Below are 14,195 nucleotides of genomic sequence, written 5' to 3'. Positions count from 1 at the left end.
TACCCTGTTAGGAATGTCGGTATTACAAGATAGAGAATGCACAAGGTAAAGTAGAAAATGGACACCAAGAATTTATGTGGTTCGGCAATTTATGCCTACGTCCACGAAACAAGGATCAATCTTCACTATATGAAAAAGATGAGTACAACAAGAGTAGTCTTGCCAAGCTAAAGACAAGGCTTGATGGATACAAGAAAGTATGACACACACTTTCTATCACTCTAAACTTCACTCACAATGTGTAGTGGAACACTCTCACTCTCACTCTTGGAGTGGAACTCTAGCTTTGGACTTGATCCTTTGCTACTCACACTTGGTTCTTAATTGGTTACTTCACTACAACCTCACACCCATATTTATAGGTGAGGGTTTGGCATTCTACTAGTTTATAGTGTATTCTTCAAACCTCTAGCATAGATAATTCTAGACTAGCCACAAAATTGTAGCTTCTAGATCTTTCTATTTGCAACCAAGGAAGCTAGTACTCTCTAGCTTCTTCCATCAACTTAATAACATGCTAGAATTGTCTAGCATGCTCTAGCCACCTCACTTGCTTACTAGAATAATCTAGAACGTTGATCATGAGCAGGACCATATACCAACAATCTCCCCCTCCAGTCCATGAGGGAGGAATTCCGATCATGACTCCAAGTTACCTGGAGTCCATCCCAGTAGCCTTAATGCAGAATTCCAACTTTGATTTTGTGACTACCTTTGTCAACATGTCTGAAGAATTATTATCGATATGAATCTTCTTCAGCTGTAGCAACTTGTACTCGATAGCATCTTTAATCCAGTGATAACGAATATCAATGTGCTTAGTGTGTGAATGATATGTAGTGTTCTTGCTCAAATCCAGAGCACTTTGACTATCACAATAAACGCCATAATCACTTTGCTTCAAACCCAACTCTTGGAGAAACCTCTTCAACCACAACAACTCTTTGCATGCTTCTGTAGCGGCTATGTATTCAGCCTCGGTTGTGGACAAAGCAACACATTTTTGCAACTTAGATTGACAAGACACGGCTCCCCTTGCAAAAGTAAACAAGTACCCAGACGTAGATTTTCTACCATCCAGGTCACCTTCCATGTTAGCATTTGTAAATCCTTCCAAGATTGGTTTGGAATTGTCAAAGCACAAGCACATCTTAGAAGTCCCCTTCAAATATATGAGAATCCACTTAACAGCTTCCTAGTAGTCCTTCCCTGGATTAGAGAGAAACCTGCTCACCACACCTACTGCATGAGCAATATTTGGCCGTGTGCACACCATTGCATACATGATACTTCCTACTGCTGAAGAGTAGGAAACAACTGCCATTTTCTCCTTTTCTTCATATGTTTTTGGACACGACTCTTTGCTAAACTTGATATGATTGGCTAAAGGTGAGCTTACTGATTTCGCTGCTTTCATGTTGAACCTTTCAAGCACCCGTTCAACATACTTTTCTTGTGACAACCACAACTTCTTGGATTTTCTATCACGAATTATCTCCATGCCCAAAATCTACTTGGCTGGCCTTTAGTCCTTCATGTCAAAGGACTTAGATAACTCTTCCTTGAGCTTTTTAATCATAGAAGCATCTTGACCGACAATTAACATGTCATCAACATAAAGCAATAAAATGATGAATTTACCTCCAGAAAATTGTTGATATAGACACAAGAGTCAGCATGAGTTCTCTTGTACCCATTACTCACCATGAATGAGTTGAACTTCTTATTCCACTGTCTCGGAGCCTACTTAAAACCATATAAGCTTTTCTTGAGCTTGCATACCAAATTTTCTTTACCTTTGACTTCAAAGCCTTTGGGTTGCTCCATGTATATCTCATCTTCTAAGTTGCCGTGGAGAAATGCAGTTTTAACGTCTAACTGCTTGAGCTCAAGATCCATGCTTACTGCCATACCAAGGATAACTCGAATGGAAGTCATCTTCACCACCGGTGAGAAAATCTCATCAAAGTCAACTCTTTTCTTTTGACCAAAACCTTTGACAACCAAACGAGCTTTGTACCTTGTCATGTTGTCGTCCCTTTTCAATTTGAACACCTACTTGTTTTTCAACTCTTTTCTGCCCTTTGGAAGCTCCATCAGCTCATAGGTATCATTCTTTAATAAGGAATCCATCTCTGACTCCATTTATCACTGTCGTTATGGGCTCTGGCCTCCTCATAAGTTTCAGGCTCTCCATAATTAGTCAACATGATAAACTCTGACGAAGAATACTTGGTAGACGGTATTTGACTTCTGCTGGATCTTCTGACCTGATCTTAATTCTTTTGCAGGGCTGGAGGCTCCCCCTGATTAGGTTCTCCTTGAATCTGCTCTTCTTGACTAGGCTCTCCCTGATCAGCAATCTCATGGTCTGACACATCTTGATTAGGCTCCATCTGATCAACATTATCTGGTTCTGCAGGCACTTCATTGACAGCTGCTTCAGGGATATCACCGTGACTTTCTTCATCTGAAGCTAATGGATCAACTCTTCTGACTGCATCATTTAGTTGTGCCTCTTTACTCGAATCTCTAATTGTTTGGTCTTCATAAAAGATCACATCTCTACTTCTGATAAACTTCTTTTAGTATGGGTCTCATAATCTATAACCAAAATCTTCACCGCTATAACTAAGAAAGATACACGGTGTAGCTTTGTAGTCTAACTTCGATCTCTGCTCTTTGGGCACATGCACAAAAGCTTTGCAACCAAACAACTTCAGATGAGAGTAAGACACATCATTACCAGTCCATACTCTCTCTGGAACATTAAGACCTAATGGTACTGATGGAGATCAGTTGATCAAATAGCAGGCTGTCCTTACAGCTTCACACCAGAATTGCTTTGGATAACTTTGCAGTCCTCAGCATACACATGACTTTCTCCATGATGGTTCGGTTCATTCTTTCAGCAACACCGTTATGTTGTGGAGTTCCAGGAACTGTCTTCTCATGGCGTATGCCATGTTTCACACAATACTCTCTAAACTGGTGAGATGTGTACTCGCCACCGTTGTCGCTACGAAGGCACTTGAGAGGTTTCCCAATTTCCCTCTCCACCATGGCATGAAACTCCTTGAATGTCTGAAACACCTTGTCTTTGGATTTCAACAAATACACCCAGACCCTTCGTGAAGCATCATCAATATAAGTAACAAAATATTTATTTCTTCCAAGTGACTCGACTTCCATGGGACCACACGCATCTGAATAAACAAGATATAATAAATTTCCTTTCTTTGTAGATGGAACAGAAAAAACTAACTCTTCTTTGTTTTCCAAATAAACAATGCTCACAAGAGTTTAACGACGTACATTTGGCAAAGAGAATGTGAGACTTCTTTGCCAAAACTTGTAGGCTTTTCTCGCTCATGTGGCCTAGCCTCTTATGCCACAAGTCTAGAGATGAGTCATCCACAACATTCAACTCACCTTTCAAAACCTTGGCATTTGACCGGTACAACGTACAACAAAGTCGTGCTCTTGCTACCACCATTAAGCCTTTAGTAAGCTTCAATTTTCCTTCGCCAATATGGTGATAATAACCTTGTCGATCAAGGGTACCGATGGATATCAGATTGAGACGTATATCAGGAATATGTCTCACATATTTCAACATCAACTAGCAGTCGAGATTAGTTTTTAGGCAAATATCACCAATTCCAAGAATTTTGGAATAGCTTTCATTCCCCATCTTCACTATGCCAAAGTCACCTTCTTTGTATGTACTGAAGAACTCCCGTTTGGACGTAGCATGGAAGGAAGCTCCATTGTCAAAGATCCATTCAATATCTTTGTCAGAGTTGCCCATATGCAGACATTCACCAACAGACAATATTTCTGGTACATCACCACATATGACAGCGGTGGTATTGCCAGTATCATCTTTCTTCTGATTGTTTCCTTCCATTTGCTCTCTCTTCCAAACTCGACAATTTTTCTTCATATGAGGCCACAATGGTGGCATGCACCCCTGAACCTTGAGTTGGATCGGCTAGGACTCTTGCCATGACCTCTAGGCCCTCTATTCTTACTTCTTCCGCGGTTCTCTGTGACAAATACTTGGCTGCTATCTGTGCCAGAAGTCTTTTTCCTTGTTTCTTCATTGAGCATGCTATTTTTAACATTATCAAGAGTAAGAACACCATTAGAAGCAGAGTTACTTATACTCACCACAAAGGTCTCCCAATTGTCTGGCAAGGATCCAAGTAGCAATAGCGCTTGCAGCTCGTCCTCAATCATCATTTTCATAGTAGCCAACTGGTTGATGATATTTTGTAAATTGTTCAAGTGTTCTGCTACACTTAAACCATCATTGTACTTCACATTGATGCGCTCTTTGATTAAGAAGGCTTTCTTGGCTGGGGTCTTCTTCTCGAACAAGGACTCAAGCTTCATCCAAAACTCGCGGGCATTGGTTTCATTAAACACATGGTGAAAAACACTATTGTCTACCCATTGTCTAATTGTGCCAATAGCCTTGCGATTCATCTTCTTCCACTCGGCATCGGACATGCTCTCAGGCTTAGCGGCATCTCCTTCAATTGGCTCATGCAGATCCTTACAATAGAGAATGTCCTCCATCCTTGGCTTCCATGTTACCCAATTGGAGTTGGTGAGTTTGATCATAGTGCCACTTTTTTTCATCTCGTAGTACAAGCCAACCTGGCTCTGATACCACTTGTTAGGAATGTCGGTACTACAAGATAGAGAATGCACAATGTAAAGTAGAAAATGGACACCAAGAATTTATGTGGTTCAACAATTTATGCCTACGTCCACGAAACAATGATCAATCTTCACTATATGAAAAAGATGAGTACAACAAGAGTAGTCTTACCAAGCCAAAGACAAGGCTTGAGGATACAAGAAAGTATGACACACACTTTCTATCACTCTAAACTTCAATCACAATGTGTAGTGGAACACTCTCACTCTCACTCTTGGAGTGGAACTTTAGCTTTGGACTTGATCATTTGCTACTCACACTTGGTTCTTAATTGGTTACTTCACTACAACATCACACCCATATTTATAGGTGAGGGTTTGACATTCTACTAGTTTCTAGTGTATTCTTAAACCTCTAGCATAGATAATTCTAGACTAGCCACAAAATTGTAGCTTCTAGATCTTTCCATTTGCAACCAAGGAAGCTAGCACTCTCTAGCTTCTTCCATCAACTTAATAACATGCTAAAATTGTCTAGCATGCTCTAGCCACCTCACTTGCTTACTAGAATAATCTAGAACATTGATCATGGGCTGGACCATATACCAACATACCCAACAATACAAAATTAAGTATGAAATGAAGAAGATAAGAGATCTGTAGCTCAAATGGTTCAGAAAATTTACTTATGCACCTAAGATTTTGTGTTCGATAGTCAATTAATTGGATGAGCATTGTGAGATTTAGACCTTGTTGTCTTGACGACACTACTACAAAATCATCTATAACTGGCGGTTCAAAAATCAACAAAAAACGTATATTACTGTCGGATTTTAAGCAAAATTCGACAGAAAATGGAGGCAGTGACGGATATAATAAGCGACAGAATTGCCTGCGTCAGGAAATGAATTTTCCGACAGAAAATACTCTAAAACCGACAGAAATCCTATCGGTTATAACCAACAGGATATATATGTATTATAATAAATAAAAGAATTATTGTCGGCTAAAACCGACAGAAAATACTAAAACCGCCAGTAATTATGTCGGATAAAACCGACAGAGAATTTATTATAAAATAAATAAAATCATTATTGTCGGATAAAACCGACAGATAATATGTTAATAATAATAAAAAAAATATTTCTGCCCCCTGCATTCACCATTCGAAACCTCGCTGGAGCTCGATCTTGGAAACCTGTTGTGGGATTTTGAAGAGAGCGAGAGAGAGAGAAAATATCAGAAGAAATGAAGCAAGAGGGGGGAAGCAAAAGGGGGAAGAAGAAGAAGAAGCAACACACAAACCCACAAAAATTAACATAAAATCCAACACAAACTGAAACAAACACAACACAAGAAAAAACATTTCATTCTCTTACAAGCTGTGCTGGGGTTGCAGTGGAACCAACAAAATGGTTCAAAATCAAAAGCGAACCAAACCCATATCCAATCCATCTTGGTAGATAGGATTCATCCAGCCCAGGTATTCCTGCCCAAAACCCATCAATCCATCACAATCGAAATCTCAGTCCAGAGAAAGAGAGAGAAAAAGAGCGAGAGAGTTACCGAGTGTGAAGCGGAGGACGGAGAGGTTGATTTACCCCCAAATTTTAATTTATTTTTCAACCCCATAGCACAACTAAAACCTCAAAAACTTATTTAAGTAAAGAGAAGTGGAAATGGGGGGAGAATGCGTCTCGAACTCGTTGAAGTTCGTCTGTTTACCCTTGCCGGATTCTAAAAACGAAGGACAAAGAGCAGGCATGTAAGTTTCACCAGGTTTTCTAGTTAAAACACGCATGCAAGGAAGTATTTAGTTACATAGAATCGGTCTCAGGTGAGTCTGTGCACCACCAGTTACAAACTCGTCCGGATTTGGTCGGATTTCCTCGTTGGAATTTGGAAAGCATACACAGAGAGACGCATGGGTTAAACCTTCGAACCCCAACTAAAATTCAGTCACCAATCACCACGAAAACAAGTAAAGAATGTAAATTTGTAGGTTTGAGTTCATAAGCCTCACCTGAGTCTCGAAATGGGAACTCGGAGCTCTCGAGCTTGACCTCTTCGTCATTGATCACACATGCAAGGGTACCAGCAAAATACCCAAAGCTTGAGGATGTAGAAAATGGTGGTGGTGGCGGCTTGGTTTCGTGCATAGAGAAGTGGAGATGGTGATGGTGGTTCTCGGTGACAGAGAGAGAGAGAGAATGAGCTAGTTCAAGAGAGGGAGAGAGTTTACAAAGAGAGATAATGTTTCCAGAATGAGGAAAACAGAGGGACCGAGAGTGGGTTAATCCCACTTCGAAAATCTAAATGAAAATGACAAAATCTAAACAGAGGGACTGAGGATGCGGGAATAAAAAAAATTTCATTACTGTCGGTTAAAACCGACGGAAAATTTTCATTCCTGTCGGTTAAAACCGACAGTACAAAAAATGCCGGCAAAATTCCCCCCAAAATTCCCTCCCAAAATTTTAAATTCCCCCCAAAATTTGTTACTATTTTAAAAAATAAAATAATAATTGTTTGGCTTAATAAATAAATAAATAAATGTATTTAAGTAGAATAAGTTTTTAAAAAATAAATAAATAATTATTTTTTTTTCGTCGAAAATAAATAATTGTTTGGTTTAATAGATAACTATTAACTACATCTTGTAATTTTTTTGTCATGTTCATTGTTAATTTGGATAATCCAATTAAAATATTTCAAAAAAAATTGAACATTTTGCTGTTATTTACTAATTGTGTGTATCTTGTAAATGTTTTTTATATTTTGCCATGTTCTTTGTTAAATTGGATATCTTTTGTTAATTATTTTTATATTCGTTTATTGAAAATGAGAGATTGATTATTATTTTTATTTATTTTGAGCGTGAGATTGATTATAAACATACATACTTTTTGTTTTGTCTAATATATATATATATATACTGATATACTACAAAATGTATAATAATTCTACATAAAATATTTACCAAATATTATTGAATTGCATATATAGAAGCACAAAGATTGATGTACAAATATCCAAAACTTAGAAATTTTAAATTATGATGATGATCTGAAAATTTCAAAAAAAAAAAATTGTTTGGAAATCACCTTACTGTTCCCATACAACAACAACAAAATGAAATATTATCTTACTAAAATTAATCAATTATATAAATAATAGAATGCCACTCAATTTTGCTACACTCCTCAATTTTGATGTGATACACATTGTACGAAACCTTTTTCAATGATCTAACCGTCAAACTTGTTTGTACACACTCCGAGATCACTTACGTAAAAAATCACAAAAAACAAATGTTCAGAGATTAGGTAACGGAACAAAAGTTTTCGACGGTTATAAACAAAAAATCACAATTTAACGGTTATTTTAGCTCCGGTTTTGATGATTTTTTTTACAGCTACACTCCTCGACCCTATAAGAATGCAATGAACGAATTTGATCTTCAATTTAAAATATTTACACTAGCTGATACCACAAAATCTTATTTTATACTTAATACAAGTATAATATTAACTCTAAGTGTTGGTTTAATCTACCGTTTTGATGTGATACGCATTCTATGAAACGTTTTTCAACAATCCAACCGTCAAACTTGTTTGTACACACTCCAAGATCACATACGTAAAAAATCGTAAAAAACAAACATTCAGAGATTAGGTAATGGAACAAAAGTTTTCGATGGTTATAAACGAAAAATCACAATTTAACGGTTATTTTAGCTCCGATGTTGATGATTTTTTTGCAGCTACACTCCTCGATCCTATAAGAATGCAATGAATGAATTCGATCTTCAATTTAAAATATTTACACTAGTGGATAAATCATATTTTAAACTTAATGGAAGTATAACATTAACTCTTAAGTGTTTGTTAAATCTATCAATTTGATAGGATATGCATTCTATGAAACTAGTTTCAACGATGCAACCGTCAAATATATTTGTATATACTCTGAGATCGCATACCTAAAAAATCACAAAAAACAAACACTCAGAGATTAGGTAACAGAACAAAAGTTTTCGACGGTTATAAACGAAAAATCACAATTTAACGGTTATTTTAGCTCCGATTTTGATGATTTTTTACAGCTACACTCCTCGACCCTATAAGAATGTATTGAACAAATTCGATCTTCAATTTAAAATATTTACACTAGTGGATAAGTTTTTATATTTAATGGAAGTATAACATTAACTCTTAAGTATTTGTTAAATCTATCAATTTGATAGGATATGCATTCTACGAAACTAGTTTCAACGATCCAACCGTCAAATATGTTTGTATATACTCCGAGATCACATACCTAAAAAATCACAAAAAACAAACATTCAGAGATTGGGTAACAGAACAAAAGTTTTCGACGGTTATAAACGAAAAATCATAATTTAACGGTTATTTTAGTTCCAATTTTGATGATTTTTTACAACTACACTCCTCGACCCTATAAGAATGCATGGAACAAATTCGATCTTCAATTTAAAATATTTACACTAATGGATAATTTTTTATACTTAATGGAAGTATAACATTAACTCTTAAGTGTTTGTTAAATCTATCAATTTGATAGGATATGCATTCTACGAAACTAGTTTCAATGATCCAACCGTCAAATATGTTTGTATATACTCCAAGATCGCATACCTAAAAAATCACAAAAAAGAAACATTCAGAGATTAGGTAACAAAACAAAAGTTTTCGACGGTTATAAACTAAAAATCACAATTTAACGATTATTTTAGCTCCGATTTTGATGATTTTTTACAGCTACACTCCTCGACCCTATAAGAATGCATTGAACAAATTCGATCTTCAATTTAAAATATTTACACTAATGGATAATTTTTTATACTTAATGGAAGTATAATATTAACTCTTAAGTGTTTGTTAAATCTATCAATTCGATAGGATATGCATTCTATGAAACTAGTTGCAACGATCTAACAGTCAAATATGTTTGTATATACTCCGAGATAGCATGTGTAAAAAGTCTCAAAAAAAAAAACATTCAGAGATTAGGTAACAGGACCGTGAGTGAAAAAAAAATATTTAAATCATTTGTTTTTTTATTTTTAATCAATATAACATTTTAAATAATATAATAGTCAATTTATATCGGTTATAACCGTCAAAATAATAAAATAATAATCGCCAGAAACTAAAATAATAAAATAGTCAATTTCTGTCGGTTATAACCGCCACCATTAACTTAAAAACCGCCAGAATATGTTAAAAATATTAAAAAAAAAGAATTCAAAAATACTGAGGGTTAAATCCGCTAGGAATTTCTGTCGGATATATCCGACAGAAAGTAACTTTAATCCGACAGTAAATAAATTATGTGTCGGATATCTTTTATCCGTCAGAATGGCTTATTAACTGCCAGAATTGTCCGACACCTAAAGCTAATATTGTAGTAGTGCGACCATGATCTTCTCCGCAATCGTTACATAGTTTGGCTTCTGTCCTTCTACATAACAAAACCATGGAAAGCCACATAAGACCCTTTACCACCCTAACCATACCAATAGCCACAGTGAGGTAATATAGCCACCAACCAACACTCCTAAGCCCATTGCCAGCTCTCTTTTAGCTTTAGCCACAACAACCAAAGACTCAACCTCGTCCCTCAACCTCCACCACCACAAACAACCAAAGCTGGCAGCTATTGCCACCCTCTCAACCCACTTTTTCTCTCTAGCGCCACCGAAAATCGTGTCATCCACCACCGGCTTCACCACAACCCTACACCAATGAAGCATGGTCTCATGCAACCTTAGGAAAAATATTGCTCTGCTCAACAAACATATTTTGACATCAACAACACCGCCGAAAGTAGCGCGCCCATCTACCTCAGCGGCGATGCTACCTTTGATTCCCAAACCGACTCAGACTTGCAATGTGCACAGGAATATCCAAGCAGTGTTCAAACGGGGACGGAAAATGGGACTCGGGAACCCGGTTATGATGGTGATTTTTCCTGTTATGCAGTGGATAAAGGCGGCTATAGTGACGATGGAAACAAGAAGATAGAGAAAAGAAGGGATAGCATAGAGGAAGAGATAGAAGATGCATGATGAATCGTAGTTCGAGGGCTCCGGAGGAGGAATGATGAGAGTGGGGAAGCTTATGCTTAAGAGACAGTTGGTGCAAGATAGCCTGGATAGGAGGAGGAATGAGAGGGGAAGCAATAAACTGAGGAGGGTGAGTGTGAGAATATGGAAAGGTTGTTTTAGGAAGATAGTCGAATTGATCAAGAGCTTCTTAGCACTTTGTTCCGAATTGTACTGCCGACCCATTTTTAGTTGTAAACCCTAAATTAAAGCGATCGATCGATCTTTTTTCTTGTCTAGAAAATGATGAATATAATGTGAAAGGCTTAGGGTTAAGCTACATACCTGATAAATTGATCACAATTAGTTGCCAACAAGAATATATAGTGGTCGCCACGCTCAAGTATAGTTGACTTTTTGACATGGTCTTATAAAAGCCCACCTTCCTAATAATTGCTTGAATGAATGTATATAGTGTTCTTTGATATATATCATTAATGATAATTAAGAAGGCTTTTAAAGTAAGACTCTTCAAAGATTCTTTATCACCTCACAGTTTAACATTAGTTTCTGTGTCAATATTATAATATATTGTGTAAAAAACATGAGGTGACAGAAGGTTCATGGAGAGTTCCACCTTTGAGAAAGTCTTCTTAGCATTTCTAATATATATATATATATATATATATATATCTTAGAGAAAATTTATTGCCATTTGCTATTAGTCTATATACAATATATAGTTCGTTGGACCAGTTCAAACTTTGAGGACTTTTCTAGTATACACAGATATATATAAGTTTTTCTCCTCAACTGAATTTCCAAGCAGAAAGCGAATGGATTGGGGTTCCCTTCCACCCAACAGTAAGACATTTCCCATTCCTATCAAGCGTGCAAGGAGGGCTTCCATACTTTTTAGCCACCAAACTAGCTTGGAACAAAGCTGCATTACTTAAGTTGATTTCCACCATTCTAAACCTTGCAAAAAAGGCTCTCCACACTTCCATCTTCACGCTTCTTGCAACCCTTTCACTCCCCTCCGCCACCACAATGTTTCGTATTCCCTCATGGAACAGCCCCTCTATCAGCACTCTGTTCATCTCCTGCTTCATGCAAGTCTCAAGGCAGTCGAAAATTGCACTGTAATAAAACAGCGCATCGATGAATCGGTTCACAAGTGACGGTGAATTGTGGTTGGCCTCCACGTCAATCACCACCATTACACAAGGGCTGAGAGTTCTCATCACCCTCACCAGATTTTCCAAGCAACTTGGCCTCGAAATCATTGTCCTCAGTATTAAAGGGGCGTAAACCACCACAGCTTCGTCATCCTCAACATCAAACAACTGGTCCTTGACATCTTCCATGTCTGCCACAATCACTGGTCCTTGCCAGTCTCCTTCCTGTCTCCTCGATCTTCTGCTTGCTTGTCACTCCCACTGCGGTTATTGTAAGGAGCTCAATGTGGCACTCCTCGCGCTCTGCAAGCACTTCCATCAGCCCTGTCCATTGCACTCCACTTCTGATTTCGAGATCAATCAAAAGAACCTTACTTTCCAAGGCAACGTTTACAAGTATTACTTGGATTGCTGGGAGCTTCATTACTGGAATAAAAGGGATATCTTGGCAACATGCAAGAAATGAAAGGCTTGTGCCTAGTCCAAGACTATACGTAGACATCTGATTCCCCTTATACATGCTGTTCCCAGTTTCCTTTTTTATTCTCTCACTAAGCGCCTCGGTGAAATAGAAAACAAACCTCTGAACACCGTTGACCTTGAAGGAGGCGTCAACTTCGCAATGAAGAAGCAGGCGGTTTGCGCGCTCGAATTGTTGGTAGCCTACCTTCTCTGCTGCAGCTAAAAGGATGTGAGCAAGCTCCACATCTTTCGTTTCCTCTTCAGATAAACCGGAAAGCGCGTAGCCAAACGGGTGCAAAGGCATTAAAAAATCGCCATATCCTTGATTAGAGATTTGCACATACCGTGCTCCGGCAACCCTCATGATCTCCTCAGTTGACAGTTTTTGTTGGATCGAATACGAGGAGGCTTCAACTTCAGTGCATCTGTTGCTTAATCTGTCTCCCCTCAGCTTCTTGAACGCACTGCCGTAGTTGTTTAGGAGGTCCAACGCAGCTAAGGAAGACTGATGGGGCAGTTGCTTGTTGGTTTCCGCAATGTCTGATCCTCCGATTTGGCTGTACATGAGCTGATTTCCCGCATCCTGGATCGGTTGCGTGGATGGGAAGGAAGGGTCAAAGATGAAATTATCCAAATCAGAGTAATTTGACTTGGATTGTTATTGGTAATGTTGGTTTTGTTGTTGGTAGTGGGGGTGGGCGTGATCTTTGGAAACATGAACTCGTCCTTTCTCGGACTTGCTGTTGGATCGTTGGAGATCATGTTTGGAACAAACTGTATCGAAACTGAAATTATCCATCATCAAATAACTTGCCTTGGATTGTTGTTGATCTTTGGACAAATGAGATAATTTTTCCCTCTCTCCCAACCCTAATTCTTGTATCCCAAACAAATGGTCTGGCTTCCCTTTGAACTCCCGATCTTCCTTCTCATAATCTTCAAGCTGTGGAGTCAAACCACCACCGCCACCGAGGACTCCAAAATCAAAGGGTGTGAAGGAGAAGAATGCATTCGCCATGTCGGATAAGGGTAATGCACAAACAAATTCACCAGATATATTCTCAGAGTTTAAGAGAACATGACAATAGTATTATTCAGATTTGTATCGATGAATATATCTATATCAATTTGTATGTTTGGTTGATAACAACGATCACAAGCATGGGTACTAAAGCACATTTTAAGGCGAGGAATGCAACCATGATAGTGACATAATTTCGATATATTCAACAAAGGTAGAAGTCATGAAATGCCAAAAACCTGTATTTAACCCTCAATTTGAGCTAAAAGTTAAACAAATGTCACTGCCAATCACCATATTTAATGAAAATATTCTGCGCAAGATTACAAGGTTGTTAAACGAAGGGATTTAATTAAGGGAAGAAGATGTGGAATCACTTGGATGAGTACGGGGAGTTAAAGACAAAACTCAGAAACATGACAAATAAAAGGGTTGGATAGGAAAGTAAAAACCTAAAAGCAGTAACGTATTATTAGATTACTGTCTGTAGTTTTTTCAGTTGGAGAAGATTACTATAGACTTTGATCCTTTTTAATCCAGCATTTTCGGTAATATCATGGAATTGGAAATTCGGAAGAAAACTTTTTAACTCCAATTAGGTCAATTAATAGTGGTATTCCTCTTCACTGGTAAGTGAGAAGTCTTAGGTTCGATTCTAGCTAAAGGCGAATTTGAATCATATTATTGCTAGCCCATTGTGAGGCCAAACCCACCCCCCCTAGTGTAGATAATATCGATTGTTCAATAAAATAAAGGGTCAATTAACCTTGCATTAGCTGTGATTGATTATATATATTTA

The 14,195-nt window shown here is 37.8% G+C and overlaps 2 protein-coding genes across 2 annotated transcripts; both read right to left on the bottom strand.

Annotated features, from left to right (window-relative positions):
• Positions 1-11,544: 11,544 nt before the first annotated feature.
• On the bottom strand, positions 11,545-12,021 carry LOC103427454 (DELLA protein 2-like). The gene has a single exon (XM_029100705.2). It carries the CDS (start codon positions 12,019-12,021, stop codon positions 11,545-11,547), a length of 477 nt encoding a protein of 158 aa, XP_028956538.2.
• Positions 12,022-12,073: 52 nt separating this feature from the next.
• Positions 12,074-13,393, bottom strand: LOC139194865 (GRAS family protein RAM1-like). The gene is made up of 2 exons (XM_070819795.1): positions 13,190-13,393; positions 12,074-12,958 (listed from the first exon to the last, which is right to left on the bottom strand). The coding sequence occupies exons 1-2, from the start codon at positions 13,391-13,393 to the stop codon at positions 12,074-12,076; spliced, it is 1,089 nt and encodes a 362-aa protein (XP_070675896.1).
• Between the last annotated feature and the right edge of the window lie 802 nt (positions 13,394-14,195).

The sequence above is a fragment of the Malus domestica genome, chromosome 03 (genome assembly GCF_042453785.1).
Source record: "Malus domestica chromosome 03, GDT2T_hap1".
In the NCBI taxonomy this organism is placed as follows: Eukaryota; Viridiplantae; Streptophyta; class Magnoliopsida; order Rosales; family Rosaceae; genus Malus; species Malus domestica.
This window is presented reverse-complemented; position numbering and strand designations above follow the sequence as displayed.

Coding starts and splice junctions, on each gene's coding strand:
- LOC103427454 (XM_029100705.2), bottom strand. CDS start 12,021: ATGATTTCGAGGCCAAGTTGCTTGGAAAATCTGGTGAGGGTGATGAGA.
- LOC139194865 (XM_070819795.1), bottom strand. CDS start 13,393: ATGGCGAATGCATTCTTCTCCTTCACACCCTTTGATTTTGGAGTCCTC. Junction 12,959..13,189: donor AAGATCAACAACAATCCAAG/GCAAGTTATTTG, acceptor CAACCGATCCAG/GATGCGGGAAATCAGCTCAT.